Source organism: Micropterus salmoides, unplaced genomic scaffold (assembly GCF_014851395.1).
Source record: "Micropterus salmoides isolate LMB-PRFRI ecotype aquatic unplaced genomic scaffold, ASM1485139v1 Ms_hic_scaffold_5, whole genome shotgun sequence".
Classification (NCBI taxonomy): Eukaryota; Metazoa; Chordata; class Actinopteri; order Centrarchiformes; family Centrarchidae; genus Micropterus; species Micropterus salmoides.
The window spans coordinates 25,838,312-25,856,496 of NW_024044237.1; the positions used below are offsets into that span (position 1 = coordinate 25,838,312).

At 38.7% G+C, this 18,185-nt stretch overlaps 1 protein-coding gene, 1 long non-coding RNA gene and 1 pseudogene across 2 annotated transcripts; 2 read left to right on the forward strand and 1 right to left on the reverse strand.

Annotated features, from left to right (window-relative positions):
- Window positions 1–1,009: 1,009 nt before the first annotated feature.
- Window positions 1,010–2,146, forward strand: LOC119888207. The gene is made up of 4 exons (XR_005441866.1): window positions 1,010–1,148; window positions 1,249–1,295; window positions 1,385–1,527; window positions 1,660–2,146. It is a non-coding gene; the product is annotated as an uncharacterized LOC119888207 (long non-coding RNA).
- Window positions 2,147–7,960: 5,814 nt separating this feature from the next.
- Window positions 7,961–10,814, forward strand: LOC119888426. The gene is made up of 6 exons (XM_038698981.1): window positions 7,961–8,027; window positions 8,729–9,055; window positions 9,209–9,559; window positions 9,888–10,019; window positions 10,136–10,194; window positions 10,319–10,814. Exons 1-6 carry the CDS (start codon window positions 7,961–7,963, stop codon window positions 10,451–10,453), a joined length of 1,071 nt encoding a protein of 356 aa, XP_038554909.1. The 3' UTR covers window positions 10,454–10,814.
- Window positions 10,815–12,675: 1,861 nt separating this feature from the next.
- LOC119888427 overlaps window positions 12,676–18,185 on the reverse strand; it is a 15,428-nt pseudogene continuing 9,918 nt past the window's right edge.

Genomic DNA, 18,185 nt, shown 5'->3' on the forward strand with positions numbered 1-18,185 from the left:
AGACTCCTCGTATAACAGCAAAACAAGAGCCTGGAACCTTTCTTCTCCATATTACTAAAACAAGCCTAAGCGATACTGGAGTTTACTACTGTATAAAAGTAAACGGACTTGACATGACATTTGTGAAAGCAACCTTTCTAAGAATTAAAGGTAAACATCCTGTATGAGTGCAGGTTTTATAGTTTATTTTCATACATGTATGAATAAAGATAGGTCAAGTTTCCATAATTTATATAAAAGTGTTTATGTATATATTTTCATGAAAGTAAGTAAAGCATGTTCGTGTTCACGTTTATATTTCCCAGGACCAGAACCTGATATCACTGCCATCATTCAAGTCCCTCCATCTGATCCAGTCCATCCAGGAGACTCAGAGACTCTGCAGTGTTCAGTCCTCTCTCACTCTGAGAACAAAACATGTCAAGAACACAGTGTGTGCTGGTTCAAAGTCGGATCAGAGTCTCATCCCAGTATCATTTACACTCATAGAAACAGTGGTGATGAATGTGAGAAGAGTCCTGAGGCTCGATCTCCTCAGAAATGTGTCTACAACTTCTCTAAAAACATCAGCTCCTCTGATACTGGGACGTATTACTGTGCTGTGGCCACATGTGGAGAGATATTATTTGGAAATGGAACAAAACTGGACACTGAAGGTAAAAGCAGAACGTTTGTATATATATATATCATTAATAATCATACATTTTAATCTGGTAAAATCCATCAAGATCATATTTTTTGGTTCAGGCTTATTTCTGAAAACTTGCCTGAATTCTTGGGAAGAATTTTTGCCTTTGAGTTTGATGTGTTAAATGAGACCGACAAGAAAAACAAGATCCTGGAGCCTTTCTCCTGTATAATTATAAAACTAAGCGAAACTAAGCAATACTGGAGTTTACTACTAGATAAAAGTAAACCAACACATTTGTTCCTTATGCATTGTCACATTATCAAAATAATAAGTAACTTTCATAATAGGTAACTTTCATTATTTTCACCTTTTCATGTTGTTTCAGCACTCATCATGTGGGATTTGCAGAAGGCCAAAACAGTTCTGTTTCTGTTGTGTGCAGCTTTGGCTATAAGTCTGATTGTTATTGTCTTTTTGATTTACATCATCAAAACAATCAAGAGTGGTTGTTCAAACGGTAATAAAAGTTACTCATAGTTATTTATAAAATTAAAACTAAGTTTAACTACTGCATCCTTTTTTATTTTTATCTATGTATTTACCATTTCTTAATGCAGCTGTTGTTGACCTGCAAAAAAACTGTGGTGGTCACAAAAGTCAACAGGTAAGGAATTTAAAGATGGGATTCATCTTAATAAACCAGTTATGAAGCTTTTTTAACTTTGTCATCTCATTTATTCTCTATTTTCTCAGAGAGATAAGGGCACAAGGGTTTATTCTGCTGTCTTCTTCTGCATGATGAAAGCTGACGGTGCAATAAAGGATGCAAAAGCAGCAAAGACAGAGAGGGTCTATGCTGCTGTGAAGGCTTTTGGGTTGGATTAGTGAGTTAACAGGTCTGTTTGTCATCAGTTTGTACGGAATGATACATTTAGTTAGTTCAATTTAAATAGATATACTGACATGATCTTGAATGTGTGGTTGAAATTTCCCATCCATTTCTTACCCTGTGCTGGATCCCAAAAAAGCTGCAGCCTGTCCCAGCTCACATTGTGCCAGAGGAGAAGATCACAGTGGGTGGATCTCCAGTCAATCACAGGACAAACACATACAGACAACTACATACTCACATATCTATTGGAAACTTCTCCAATTCCCCTAACCTTAATATCTTTGAACTGGGAGAGGAAACCCACATGGAACACATGCAAGCGAGTCCCATCTGTCCCAGGACCTTCTTACTGAACGGCAACAGTGCTAATATGTCATTGACATTTTGATTTATTTCAAATGTATTTAATGCACATTGTTTTATTAATGCTCAACATGTCTTTTAGTCATAATCTTTCCATTTATCCAGCGTCACTGCTGTCACAGTGATGCTTACATAGTCCTGTCATGCAAATGTGCATACTTGACATTGACATTGCAGGGTCCCCTGGTAGCAGACCATGACCTGGTTCACATCTGTCTAGTAAACTTCGTTACATGTAATTCTCATCTGTCTCCCCTCATTTCCTGCCATCTCTGCACTGTTGCTATCAAATAAAGAAAAGAAAAATAAATTATTTCCATTGATTTGATTTTCATTTACGTGGAAATTACTGAAATCAGGTTATCACTCATAGGTCCAAGACATTTTTATGTTTCATGGTGTAAGTGAAATGTGTTGGAGAAAAAACTGTCACGGTTTGTCGTGGCGAGCAGGTTTTAGGACACGGATAGTGCATGTAGTTCAAGGGGTTTTAATAAACAAACAAAAGGCGAGCTCACTTGCAAACGGAGTGGCTGAAAAATAACACAGTTCTAGATAACAAAGGTGATCAAACAGAATAATCCAGAACGAGTGTAAATCCAAAAACTGACAGAGAACAAGCAAAACGAGACAGACAAGCAGACAATGCACAGTAGCACAAGGTATACAAGGTAACAGGAGGTAATGCGCCAACAAGGACAAGACAGAAACACCAGGTATATATACACAGGGACTAACGAGCAGGGCGGGAGCTACACAGGTGACAGACATGAGACTAACGAGGCAGGCAGAGACATAGCAGGGAAGACAGAGAGAGGCAGGCAGGCAGAGACAGCAAAGGGGAACAAAGAGGCAGCCAGACAGAGTGATAACTGGGGGAAACAGATGGAATACTTGACAGGCAGATATGGGGCCAAGTAACCCACACAGACAGAACACAGACCAGAATAAAAACACTAAGACACAAAACTAGGAGCTAAGACACAGGGCTGAGATGCAGGAAACAATCTATAACACATGACAGACCGGTACAAAGAGAGCTGAACAGAACCAGTAAATGAACAAGGGAATACACAGAGCTAAACAGAGAACACAAGACCAGGAGTAAACACTAAAGACATGAACTAAAGTACAGGACTAAGAACAAAGACATGGAAACAAAACCAACTAAATAGCAGATACAAAACCAAACCCTCAGAATAAAAACCTGAAAACACAGCACTCAGGACAGGATTATGACAAAAAATACTGTGGTCAAAATGAAAGACCAAAAACTGAGGACCAAGTCAGATCAGAGGATATTTGAAAATAAGTTTATTGCATCATCATGAATCAATCTTAATGGAGACAGATGCCATATGGCAGTACACCTGTTGTAAGAAACTGTCTCAAGAATGTATGCAAAGCTCCCAGCATCGCTGTGCATCACCTCACCGTCCTTGCGGCCTCACCTTGCAGAGAGAGATGAGTTGTCTGTCAGTGCTCCCTCTCTCCTAGAAAGCACTTTGGTCAACTAGGGTTGTTTTTAAATGTGCTACATAGATAACCTTAAAGTTGAACTTGAACTAGCTGGCATACACACACACTTCTGCTAATGCACACACCTGTCCTTTTGTTGACCCTGGGCAGCCAGGCAGAGAGGAGCACACACACACACAGAGCTACAAAATTTTAAACATGTGATCTTAACATTAGAAGTGTAGTTAATAAGTATGTATTCAGTCCCTGCAAGTGTGTGAAGTGAATAGAAGAAGAAGACATAAGAGTACGGATGGGTGTGTTGATATGAAGGAGGTCAATGAGGTTGTGAATGGACTTTAAGGCAAGAAGCAGAATGTTGAAATCGATGCAGTATTTAACTGGAAGACAATGAAGCTGCTGAGAGACAGGACTGAAATGATTTATAGAAGAGGTTCTGCTGATGATAAGAGCAGCAGAGTTCTGACACAGTTGAAGTGTATGTATGAATTTCAGTGGAAGAACAAAGAGAAAAGAATTACAATAATCAATGCAGGATGTAACCATGTTGTAAACGAGAATGGCTGTACTAGTGGGTGGGAGAGAGGGACAGAGGCCTCCCTCTCTCTGTCTGTCTGGTTTTGCTTCCAACTCAGTCTAGCTTCTCCTGGGGGATCCCAAGACCGCCTGTCCATCTGGCGTTTCATTTTGCCGTTATTCTGGATCAAGATCCCGAGATACTTAAACTCCTGCACTTGGGGCAGCAACTCACTCCCACCAATCCACCATTTTCCGGCAGAGAACCATGGTCTCAGATGCTGGAGAAATATTGCCTAAGTTTTGGAAAAAGTGGCCGCAGAAAGAAGCAGACAGTTTTGCAGTTGCATTGTGTTTTAGAAACTTGTATTCAGGCTGTCAAACTGATGTGAAAAAAATAAAGACAGAAGCTAAATCCTACGGATTACAGAATAAAAGTGAACCACCACATTACCTGACTATAAGGCTATAACGTTACATTCAGAATTAAGTTAGCTAGCGTTAGCTAACTAACATTACATTAGGAACAATCCACAGCCTACACTTTTTTGTTTTAGGTGTTAGAAAGGGAATAAATAGTACTTCTCCTTTCAACCTCTGCGACTGTAACTATTACAAGTGCGCCAGGAACAGTGTTTCACCATATCTTGGAAAAATACAGCAAAAAAAAAACAACTAGAAAAAGATGCCTTTTGCATTAGAGACAATGGAGTGCAGCCATGAATTTGTCAAACCTCAGTTAGAGAGTCCTAGACTTTTCTGTGATTGGCCAGCTGTGTATTCGGGGCGTGGCATAATGAAGGATAAATTACGCAATCAAAAATGAACAAACCCCTTTGCTCAGGTTTTTGCTACAGTTAGTGCAGTGAATATGGTACACCTTTAAAATATTTTCTCTCAAATATATATAATGTTGAGCATTCTCAGATCAGAGAACCCTTTTGGCCAATAAAAGGGTGCCTGTCTACATCTATAATTTTTCAACCCAGTTGAACTAAAACGTCACCTACTAGCTACTGTTACAGTAACATAAGACACGTAATATGATGGATTTACAGTTTATCAAGGTCTTGAGTTATAGAAAACATTCATTCTGAGGGACCATGAGTAAACAGTTTGAGTAAAGCATATTTCTCTGCAACTTCAAATTTACTGATACTGGCTCGCAAAGTATTTAGGATGGCTCCTTTGCTTTGTGAATCACTGAAAATGGCTGCATTCATCTTTTTATTGCATACAAATCAAACCAATCAATTTAACTCCTGTTTAATGAGGTGAACCAAAATGGTTGTATTGTAAACCTTAGCAGATCAAGATGTTTTTATTAAATTTAATCTTAAGCCCATCCCTAGAAGTGTTTATGTTTAGTGCTTATCTAACAGCAACAATAGCAGTTTTGATTTATATACACTGCTAAAAAAAATAAAGGGAGCACTAAAATAACACATCCTAGATCTGAATGAATGAAATAATCTCATTAAATACTCCTTCCTTTACATAGTTCAATTTGTTGACAACAAAATCACACAAAAATTATCAATGGAAATCAAATTTATCAACCCATGGAGGTCTGGCTTTGGAGTCACACTCAAAATCAAAGTGGAAAACCACACTACAGGCCGATCCGACTTTGATGTAATGTCCTTAAAACAAGTCAAAATGAGGCTCAGTAGTGTCTGTGGCCTCCACGTGCCTGTATGACCTCCCTACAATGCCTGGGCATGCTCCTGATGAGGTGGCGGATGGTCTCCTGAGGGATCTCCTCCCAGACCTGGACTAAAGCACCCGCCAACTCCTGGACAGTCTGTGGTGCAACGTGGCGTTGGTGGATGGAGCAAGACATGATGTCCCAGATGAGCTCAATTGGATTCAGGTCTGGGGAACGGGCGGACCAGTCCATAGCATCAATGCCTTCCTCTTGCAGGAACTGCTGACACACTCCAGCCACATGAGGTCTAGCATTGTCTTGCATTAGGAGGAACCCAGGGCCAACCGCACCAGCATATGGTCTCACAAGGGGTCTGAGGATCTCATCTCGGTACCTAATGGCAGTCAGGCTACCTCTGGCGAGCACATGGAGGGCTGTGCGGCCCCCCAAAGAAATGCCATCCCACACTATTACTGACCCACCGGCCAGAACGTCTCTGTCACGTCTGTCACATGTGCTCAGTGTGAACTTGCTTTCATCTGTGAAGAGCACAGGGCGCCAGTGGCAAATTTGCCAATGTTGGTGTTCTGTGGCAAATGCCAAACGTCCTGCACGGTGTTGGGCTGTAAGCACAACCCCCACCTGTGGACGTCGGGCCCTTGTACCACCCTCGTGGAGTCTGTTTCTGACCGTTTGAGCAGACACATGCACATTTGTGGTCATTTTGCAGGGCTCTTGCAGTGCTCCTACTGCTCCTCCTTGCTCAAAGGCAGAGGTATCTGCTGCTGGGTTGTTGCCCTCCTACGGCCTCCTCCACGTCTCCTGATGTACTGGCCTGTCTCCTGTTAGCGCCTCCATGCTCTGGACACTACGCTGACAGACACGGCAAACCTTCTTACCACAGCTCGCATTGATGTGCCATCCTGGATGAGCTGCAATACCTGAGCCACTCAGGGTTGTAGACTCCGTCTCATGCTACCACTAGAGTGAGAGCACCACCAGCATTCAAAAGTGACCAAAACATCAGCCAGGAAGCATAGGAACTGAGAAGTGGTCTGTGGTCACCAACTGCAGAACCACTCCTTTATTGGGGGTGTCTTGCTAATTGCCTATAATTTCCACCTGTTGTCTATTCCATTTGCACAACAGCATATGAAATTGATTGTCAATCAGTGTTGCTTTGGACAGTTTGATTTCACAGGAGTGTGATTGACATGGAGTTACATTGTGTTGTTTAAGTGTTCCCTTTATTTTTTTGAGCAGTGTATCTTACATATCATTAAATGTAAATGCTTAGACATAGAAATACGTAAAGTAACAGTAATTAAGTCCACTCTGGTAATTAATTTCTGAAGTGTGTCATATACATCCAATGCTAAAGTTTACTGCCAAGAGGTGTGCCATTTGTGTAGCATGATGAAAGCTTTACCTTGACTTTAAAGGCCCTGCACACCCACACATTTTTCCAATAACCCCGTCTGATTAGACATTCAGTCAGGCGGAAGTCGAGTGAAGGGAATTACATGATGTCATCAGATTCTTATGACTTGTGTTGCATTCCAGACAATTCAGAATTCGTAAAAGTACAATGGACCGCCACTCAAATGAACAGAAGTGTGAGGATGGCTGTGATCGAAACGAGGCATTAAGAGCTGTTCCACACAGCTCAAATGACCTCTTTTTGTGTTGTAAGATGTCTTCAAACTGCTCCCGTAATGGCCGGTTACGAAGGCAGCAAAAAATTTTCAAGATGGCAGACAAACAAGCCAAATCTTTCTGCAAATATACGTTTTTAAAAGTTTTTAGTAGTTTTCTCGCTTTGATTTTTGAAAGGTTAGCAAGAACTAAACACTGAACTATGATATTAGCCCATGACTGTAACCAACCAAGTTAGTTAAGTATGATTTCTGAGTCGTCCGTTAGCCATTTGCCTTTTCAATAGCTAGTTAGCTAATGCTAGCGGCTAGCCAGAAGAGACATAAGACGGCGTGCTGATGTCACACGTTGCCGCACGTGCTGCTCTAGAAGGCTGATCAAAACCAATGTTAACAGAGATGCCTTCACTCAAAAGTGATGCTTTCTGAGGCACCTTTCTTCCGTTTCAAACACAGCTAATATGTCCATCAAATGCAGTTTGTACACGCCCACACAGTTCTGAGAAGGGGTCTAATTAAACAACATTAGTGAAAACAAATGTCTGACTCAACTAGGTGTGCAGGGGCTTTATTCATAGTTAATTTGCCATCACCATACTTTATTTCTAACCTTCACCATTTAGTTTTAGTAGCCATACCTTAACAAAAAACTGGCATTGAACATTTGAAATGTTCACCACTGAACACATGCTTTTTTTTGACAAGATGTTTTTGTACTTTGTACTACTTTTGATTTGATTTTTGAGTTTGAAAACAATGACATTACTTATTAAATTATGTTGGACAAAGACCCACGAATCCTAAAAACATATCACAAACCAGGCTACAACCCCAACATATACGGTAGCACAATAGTAACACGATGTACAACACATAAACTTGCTGTGCTGTGTCATATTGTCTTCCTGTCTTCTGTTAAGGGAAATTCTCTTAATTCATGATCCTTACAAGATGAAATGACATGTCAGTTACGGTGTGTATACAATGTATGCATGCGAAAATACAGCGGGACCATGATAATGAGTATCAAGTCCTTCCACATAATTTGAAAATATAAAGAAAAATTAACCACATTGTTTTGGATTACTGTTGTTCACATCAAGATCAAATCATCTCTTTCAGTTTCAATGTCAATTGTATACTGTAACCCCACCATGAAACAAAAGCTTGATGTTAGTGTTGTTTCATGTGTCTAGGTTGGAAACATAGTTGAAATTATTTCCACTGTGGTAGAACAGTGACGTGCCAACATAATGAGGCCAATCAGATTGCTCTGAAATTGTTCCCTCCCACTTGATATGATTACATTAAGGCAAATCATCCTCTAATACCATCTATTTTAACAGCAATCACAAGTCGATTAACCAGAAAATGCTGATTGTACTTTATTCGCTGCTGATGTTTACAGTTGGGCGTAAGTATATAGTCATATTTTTCCCATATCTATTTAAAGTGTACTGTCGTCTTCTTGCATCAGTTTAGCACAAGGCATATATAAACCTATATCTGCTGTCAATCTGTGCTGTATTTATTTTTATTTTTAGGATGCAGAGACGATCAGAACTTTGTGACAAAGGCTGTTGGAGAAGATGTAACTTTGACATGTACCCGTCCGAACTCAACCCTGTACAAAGCATCCTTATTTTGGTTCAGACTTGTTTCTGGAAACTTTCCTGAATTCTTGGGAGGAACATTTTCCTTTGATTATGATGGTGTTAATGAGACTCCTCGTATAACAGCAAAACAAGAGCCTGGAACCTTTCTTCTCCATATTACTAAAACAAGCCTAAGCGATACTGGAGTTTACTACTGTATAAAAGTAAACCGACTTGACATGACATTTATGAAAGCAACCTTTCTAAGAATTAATGGTAAACACCCTGTATGAGTGCAAGTTTTATAGTTTATTTTCATACATGTATGAATAAAGATAGGTCAAGTTTCCATAATTTATATAAAAGTGTTTATGTATATATTTTCATGAAAGTAAGTAAAGCATGTTCGTGTTCACGTTTATTTCCCAGGACCAGAACCTGATATCACTGCCATCATTCAAGTCCCTCCATCTGATCCAGTCCATCCAGGAGACTCAGAGACTCTGCAGTGTTCAGTCCTCTCTCACTCTGAGAACAAAACATGTCAAGAACACAGTGTGTACTGGTTCAGAGTCGGATCAGAGTCTCATCCCAGTATCATTTACACTCATAGAAACAGTGGTGATGAATGTGAGAAGAGTCCTGAGGCTCGATCTCCTCAGAAATGTATCTACAACTTCTCTAAGAACATCAGCTCCTCTGATACTGGGACGTATTACTGTGCTGTGGCCACATGTGGAGAGATATTATTTGGAAATGGAACAAAACTGGACACTGAAGGTAACAGCAGAACGTTTGTATATATATATCATTAATAATCATACATTTTAATCTGGTAAAAATCCATCAAGATCATATTTTTTGGTTCAGGCTTATTTCTAAAACTTGCCTGAATTCTTGGGAAGAATTTTTGCCTTTGAGTTTGATGTGTTAAATGAGACAGACAAGAAAAACAAGATCCTGTATAATTATAAAACTAAGCGAAACTAAGCAATACTGGAGTTTACTACTAGATAAAAGTAAACCAACACATTTGTTCCTTATGCATTGTCACATTATAAAAATTATAGATAACTTTCATTATTTTCACCTTTTCATTTTGTTTCAGCACTCAGCATGAAGGATTTGCAGAAGGCCAAAACAGTTCTGTTTTTGTTGTGTGCAGCTTTGGCTATAAGTCTGATTGTTATTGTCTTTCTGATTTATATCATCAAGAAAACACCTTCTGGTTGTTGCAACGGTAAGTGAAGTTTCTCATACATCAATCTATCAAACAGTATTTTGATTTGATTTACATTACTGATTTGTGTAAATGAACGTATAGCAACTTTAATCTCCGTTTTTATTTTATAACAGCTGCCAGTGCTCTGCGAACAAATGCTGCAAGAGCCAGTGGAGATCAGCAAAGTCTACAGGTAGGGTATATAAAAGAAAGATGATACTGAAAACATTAGTGGCATATTTTTCTCTCAACATATAAACAAGTTGTTAAACATTAACATTTGCCATCCCATAACATATTTCCATATATTTCCTCAGAGAGATGAGGAACCATTGGCTTATTCTGCACCAACCTTTACCAAGAGGAAAACTGGCAGAGCAGAGAGAAGCAATGTAAAAGCATCAGAGGGAGAGACAATCTACAATGATGTCAGGCCTTATTTTTTGGATTAACAATCCACTGGATATGTGGGGAAATATACAGTACTTCACATCAATTTCACATCTGATATTGGTGGCAATATTTTAAATAACCTTGTTAAATGTTAAATGTATCATTTTGACACATTTCTTTGTCCAGTCTGTTTGCAATCATTGTATGACTTTTTGAAAAATATCCACATTTAATAGTTTTAATAACAATGTACATAACATAGTTATAATTCTTACTTTAAGTATAATAAATAATGCTAGCACTCAAACAGGGTTTTTGGAAGATTTAACTTCAAAGAGAAAGAGTTCTTTTGTCTGACATGCAGTTTTAAGGCTGTTAATGTTTCCTATGTGTCAAAGCAATGCAAAAATAATTGTACAAATTGATGTGTGTATGCGTTATTTCCTTCCTTAAAATACAAAATTACATTAAAATAATTAATATAAAACTAAAAATGTTTTAGCATCATGTTCACTTTCTTTGTTTTTATAATGGCACAATTTTTTGTTTCCATGATTTGTTTATTTTCCAGTCATTCAGGATGCAAGTAGTTAAGAAATTGAGATAGATTGAATATCTTGTTTAATGTCTGCAAAACCGTAGTAACAACAACAATATCTTTAAAGGCCCAAACATCATAATACTTTTTTAATTATTTTATTTTTTTAATTTGAATTTTACAGAACATGGTGATTTGTCGTAATGCACTTCAAATGAAATGTTTGTCCTATCCAATTTATTTTGTGATTGTGGTGTAACCTAAAAGTTAAGGTGATATGTGTGGATCTGTTGAAACTTGATGTTGAGTTGTAGTTTATGACAGAGATTTGATAGTGATTAACAGTAGGTTGGTGACATTTTTCGTTGTTACACACTGTAGCTCTGCTTTAATCTTGAGAAGCTGCAGAGCTTTTCCAGCTAAACTGATGCTTAGTGTTGACCCTTGTCTCTCTGCTCTGCTATTCATCGGTCTTGTACAGAGTTCTGCATGTCCGCAGACTCGCCGAGAATTGCACGCATCTCGCGGTTCCTTGCACGTCTATTCTGTGTAGCCTACTTTTTTGAAAACCATATAATATTCTTTGTGAGATTCATCTATGGTAAATGATTCCAATTTCACACACAACTCTGCACATAAACAGCACTGCTGTTGTTCTGTCTCTCTTTCTTTCTACCACACACACACACACACACACACACACACACTACACTACACATACGTGCTGATGCCCTATAAGGGTAAAAATTTCAGATTGAATGTTGTATGGCACAGGTGAGAAAAAATGAACAGAAGGCGAGAATATGTCAAGTGCAGTTTGTACACGTCCACAAAGTTCTGAGAAGAGGTCTAATTAAAGAACATAAGTGAAAACAAATGTGTGGCTCAACTTTAGGTGTGCAGGGGTTTAATCATAATTGACATCAACACATTTTTATAAATTTTACCAAGTAGTTTTAGTTGACTTAACCGTACCTTAACAAGTCTCTCAAGAGCTGGCATTGAATATCAGAAACGATCACCACTGAACATAAGGTTTTGTTTGGCAATATGGCTCTGCCACTTCAGCATCTGTATGAAACGCTACCATTTGCCAAGTCCCAGTAACATAAAGGAGGCTAACCCTACCTACTAGCACATCGGCTAGGGTTGCCACCTTCAATACAGAAAAATAAGGGACGCCTGCCGGCGGGAGCCACACCCCTTGGAGGCCCGGCGACGACAGGCACGAGCATGTGCCAGTGATGCTATATCATAACTTAAAACATGTTTTCAGGAAAATATTAAGATTGATACCAAGGGATGTTATAATATATCTGCTATTGAAATCAGTGTGCAGAGATGCACTCAGTCTCTCTCTATCACAACTCACCCTCTCGGCTTCTTTTCCACCCCCCCCATGGGTTCCCGTCAAGATCCCAAGATACTTAAACTCTTGCACTTGGAGCAGCAACTCACTCCCACCAATCCACCATTTTCCGGCAGAGAACCATGGCCTCAGATGCTGACCATCATCCCAACCGCTTCACTCGGCTGCAAACCGCCCCAGTACGTTTTGATTAAGCCAACAAAACCACAACATTTGCAAAAAGCAGGAAATACACTGAGGTTCCTAAACTGGACACTTTCCCTCACCTCAGCTGTGCCTTGAGATTCTGTCCATGAATATCAAATAGGGGACAACAAGGGACAACGTTGGTGGAATCCAAAACCCAATTGACCCTTCACTAAGCCATGCCCACCTTAGTTACTGTTGCTAAGTCCAACAAACTGTGGGACCTGTCGGACTTTTATCATGGTGCTGCCACTGTCTATTACTTCACACCCTGGAGAAATATTAAGTTATAAGTTTTGGAAAAAGTTATCTCAGAAAGAAGCAGATAGTTTTGCAGTTGCATTGTGCATTTGAAGGTTGTATTCAGGATGTCAAACTGATGTGGAAAAAATAAAGATAGAAGCTAAAGCCTACCAATCACAGAGTTAAAGTGAACCACCACGTTACCCAACTATAAGGCCTTTATAACGTTACATTCAGTAGTAGGTTAGCTAGTGTTAGCTAACTAACATTACATTAGGAACAATCCACAGCCTACACTTTTCTGGATTTATTTTAGGTGTTAGAAAGTGAATAAATAGTACCTAACTATTACAAGTGCGCCAGGAAGAGTGTTTCACCATATCTTGGAAAAATACAGCAAAAAAAAAAAGCTACAAAACGATGCCTTTTGCATTAGAGACAATGGAGTGCAGCCATGAATTTGTCAGACCTCAGTTAGAGAGAGTCCTAGACATTTCTGTGATTGGCCAGCTGTCTTTGCTGTGATTGGCAAGCTTGCTGTGATTGGCCAGCGTGGTTTAGCAAAGGGTCAATTACTCAATCACAAATGAATAAACCCCTTTGCTCAGGTTTTTGCTACAGTTACTGCAGTGAATATGGTACAGCTGTAGAATGTTCTCTCTCAGATATATAATGTGGAGCACTGTGAGATCAGAGAACCCTTTTGAATCACTGCAAATGGCTGCATTCATCTTTTTCAATGCATAAAAATCGATCAATTAAAGGTCAAGTGTGTAATATTTCTAATGCTCTATTGACAGAAAGGCAAAATAAGTTTCATAACTATGTTTCAGTGGTGTGTAAAGACCTTACATAATAAACCATTATGTCTTTATTACCTTACAATGCTGTGGAGGTCGCTGTATTTTGTCGTCATGTTTCTACTGTAGCCGTCAATGAACGAACAGAGCTACAGAGCGCGTTTCGTCATCACGGCGTTCTTCTTCTGCTTGTGTCATTCCAGTAGTGTACATGCAGTCACTACATTGAATACGTACAAAGAAGAAGAAGGGGACTAATATTATTAGTAATATACAGTCTCCAAGTAGTCTTCTGGTTTATTAGAAGTAGGAAGAGAAGTGACATTTGGACAACTGAAGGAGCACACACGTATGATTTAGCACGAGAGCCGACAGCCAGACGGGACAGACAGCTGACGGCAGAAATCATGGATTTTGTGGATTTTCCCAGATTTATCTGATCCGGCTCTGAACCAGTACACACTGTGATCTCCTGGACACGTCTCATTCTCAGATTCAGAGAGGACTGAACACTTGAGAGTCACAGAGTCTCCTGGACGGACTGGATCAGATACTGTCGGCCCATGAATGACAGTATAGTTTGATGTCTTCTGAGTTTTGCCTGCATAATACAAAACTGTGTTAAAAGTTTGGGATCTGCACACACATGAATCTTAAAAATGCTTTAACAATAGTTTGGAGTTCAAATGTAATGTGAGCATAACATACAAGGATTTTGTATGATACTGTAAAAATAAGTGTTCTATAAGTATAAAAGGTAAATCCTGAGCGTATTGTACCTCACATAAAATTTAAGATTTTATTTTTAAATTTTAAGATACATTGTACAGCAAATTTGGAAATCTGACACTAAGTCAAGTTATTTATCACAAACATTGGTAATTAGCATCAACACAGTGAACTGTTAAGTGGTTAAAGTGATTCTAAAATATTACAAGGAACAGATCAAATAATTACCTTTTAATGATAAATAGGTGCCACTCCAAGTAACCTTAAACCACTCCACGACTGCACAGTGAAACATTCCCTCATCTTTTTCAATTGTCCTCAAAATGGTGAGATTGCTAATATTCTTGTATTCTTTTACTTCCAATCAGAAAAGTCTGGTCCATACTCAGGGTTTGTATTTTTCAGCAGTTTCAATATTAATTTTAGAGTATTCCCAGCACTCTGCTTGTACCACCAAAGTTGTTCACGGTTCAACCCCTCGTCAGGCAAAACACATGTGAAGGTCGCAGGTTCACCAAGTTGAACTGTGTTCACTGGAACCAACATATCTGAATGAAATAAAAACATTCAATAAATTAAACAAATTTGTAAATAACAAATTGTATAATGTAAAAAATGGGAACACAACAGAATAATCACATGAACCATCTAATTTGCATGCAGACACTTAAATAAAAAAACATGATTGTATAGCACTTCCTTGATGAAGAACAAGTAGTGTAACCCATAACAGGATCATCATGACACTGTCTTTTATTTGGAAACATGTTGGTATTTCAGTGAGTGAAGGAGGAGGTGAGATGATCCTCATAGGTCAGAACATCAGATGCATCTGATTGGTTATCACAGAATATACAATCAAAGGGCATTTCCTGCCTCACTGGTCTCGTCCTGATCTATATGAAGCATATTACCTCTCACTCTCATCCAATCACTTAACCATTTGATGTTTTTCTGAACTTTCTTTCTAACATTTCTTCTTAACATGAAATTGACTGCTGTTATGCCTATATCATCACTGCTCGTGCACTGATAGAAACCATTTCTCACAGTCTAAAAAAACATAACAAAACAAAGTCTAAAGCCCTTTATGCAGCTCTCTGAGGCTGTACTTGCTTGTGTTGAACACACGCCCCACTCAATGGTGGTGCAGAGGGGTGGCTTCTTGGACCTCAGTCCCAAATGTTTTCTCAAAAGCCCAGAATCTTTTAGGATTTAAAATATCTTCAACTTTGCTTTATATCCCCTCAGTCTCTCTTACTGAAGCAGCAAATCAATGCAGCACACACTCAATTACTGGGGAAATATCACAATCTATAGGTCCGCCCTAACATTGTCATACGTTTTTGTGTGTGTCCATTCACTCGTGTCAACCAATTTAGTAAGCTAGTTAGCTAGCTAACTAACTTATAACAATTGTTTTCACAAGGATTAATCCTCAGCCGCCATCCACAGAAGTGGAGCAGCAGCAGCAGCCAACGAACCGCAGACAGGTGTTGTTTCAGGTGTGTGAATCTGCAGCTGTAGCTGTGAGTTGGTGAGATTAGCTTAACATGTATCGCTAGCTAGCTAGAATGTTCGCTGCGATTAGCTCGCTGGTAGAACTTGTGTCAAATGAAGAATATCATGTGACTGATTGTTTCCGAAGCTTCAAACATCATGGTGGAAATAGAGAAATATGACGATGTAAATTAGAAAAACATAATAAAGTAAGAGAGTGTTTCCTTCTGATACCAAGTAATAATGCATTAAAAGTAATAGGCAAAGTTAATGAATTAAATCACTCCAATCATATCACATTGCGACTAATATGAAATGTCACACAAATATCAGCCATGTAGTTATAAGTCTGAGCCCACAGTGGCAAACTACAAAAAAGGTGTATTCATTGTCGTCATAACAGTAATATTATATTTAATTAATCGTTTATTTATTACAGCACTTCTGAAAAAGGTATCCAGGTTTAATAATAACACGTGACACAGGCTTCTTGGAGTTTTTAGCATATGAGACTAAAAGTATTTTATTCTAACAATTAAAGATTAGATTTACTTGGCATGTTGGGAATCTTTGATTTGCTATTAAAGCAACCGATTTTAATATGACATGGATTAATATAGATTAAATGTAGCTGATTTATCAACTAAACATTCCTTCTGCCAACCCCAGCAAAGTATAACAAAAATAGGTTTCAAGATTAGTAATGCTGTATACATCAAGTTCCTACCCTACCTATGTATGTAACTTACAAATAGTAACGTCAGACAATTATTGTGTCTTTTTAGGTGGCAGGAGGCATTTGTTGTGTTATGGATTCACAACGTTGAAAAGACAGCTGGAGAACAATTAGATACAAATAGGATGTAGGCTCTACACAATGATTTAATAATATAATGTACAGATTTTTAGGTATTCAATGATCTCAAATGGCTTTAACAATAGTGCATATTGCTGCCGTAAATGTGAAAAAAAATCTCCCAGAGGAGCATGCTCCCGGACCTCACTAGGTTTGGGCTAAGCCCCTAATGTGGTACTTCCAATCTAAGGCTGCAGATTTATCATACATCTGTGGATAGTAGATACTGTAAGAATTATTTATATTTATTAATTAATTTAAATACACATTCAGACTCTTTTTCTGCTTTCTTGATGGTGAGTTAAATGCATCTAATGGTTTGAGAGTAGGGCAGAATGGTCATGATGGTCAATGTCAAGCGATAGAGCTCATGAGTGAGAGCATGAATATGGAATCAGTGTCAACATGATATAGGCTAAAATTCCTTTGAACACTTCATGGAGCCTAATGCTACTCTACAGTCCTGTGGTTTATCGGTGAATTGCAATATCTACATCGCAGACTGGAGCTCTGAACAGTGACAAACAGACAGATAGATCCACGTAATATAAATGCTTGTCTCCTCTATGAAACTTCTTTTCCTCACTGGATAATTAAACTGCATTATTAAAATTATATGAATGAATTGGTTGTGAGTCTCATCTCGCTCTCGTCCAGGCACTGTCTCTCTGTCTTCTTCAGTTTTCAAGCATTAGTTCCTGCTGTTGACAGTGCAGTTGCTGGGTTGCTCAATAACTTAGATATAAGTTATTCTGGCCATTCAAATGAACAAGCAACATGAATATAGCACTCCATTTAGTATGATGTTCATTATAGAGTGACCTTCTGTCAGCCCCCACTGTGAGTGACTGCCAGCGTCCCTGATGAATGGTTGGGAGATGACAAGCATTAACAAATTTATTCGATGCCCTATGACAAATCGGCAAAGGAGTGAGGGTGACAAGAAACAAACTTGGTTTTGAGACATTTGTTGGATACCAAAATACTAAACAACAAAGCAAATTTCAAGGTTAGGTAGAAGCAAACTGTCAGAAAGCTGCTTTGGTTAACGTTGCACTGCATTAAAAATAGAGCCCTCAGTATACTTTCTAACTATGATAGTGGTACAATTCTATGAATGGCAAAGTTGGTCTGTTAGTGGTGTCAGTCCACCACTTTACTTTACATCCACCTCGTAGTGTAAAATATAACTGGGCAATAAAGCTCTTTTGATTATGATTATTAAATCTGACTTTGGTTCAGACTGAAATACTCAACAACTATCCGATGGATTGTTATGACATTTTTAAAGACATTTATGATCTCCAGAGGAAGATAATATAGAAATATTTATAAGCTGTTTGTCTCAGGAAGGTAACGGGCATTTCTGCCCATGTAACAAAAGCCATAACAGAGCGCTGGAGAAGAGCTACATGAAATTACAATCCGACTACATATTTTTTCAAAGTTTAGCTGGCTGATCTGAGCTTCGATGCTGGAAGCTGCCGTTTTATTGCCAATTAGCGATCAGCTGATTCCCACGAACAAACACACAAAGCCAAAAACAGAGTGCTGGAGAGAGAGAGAGTAA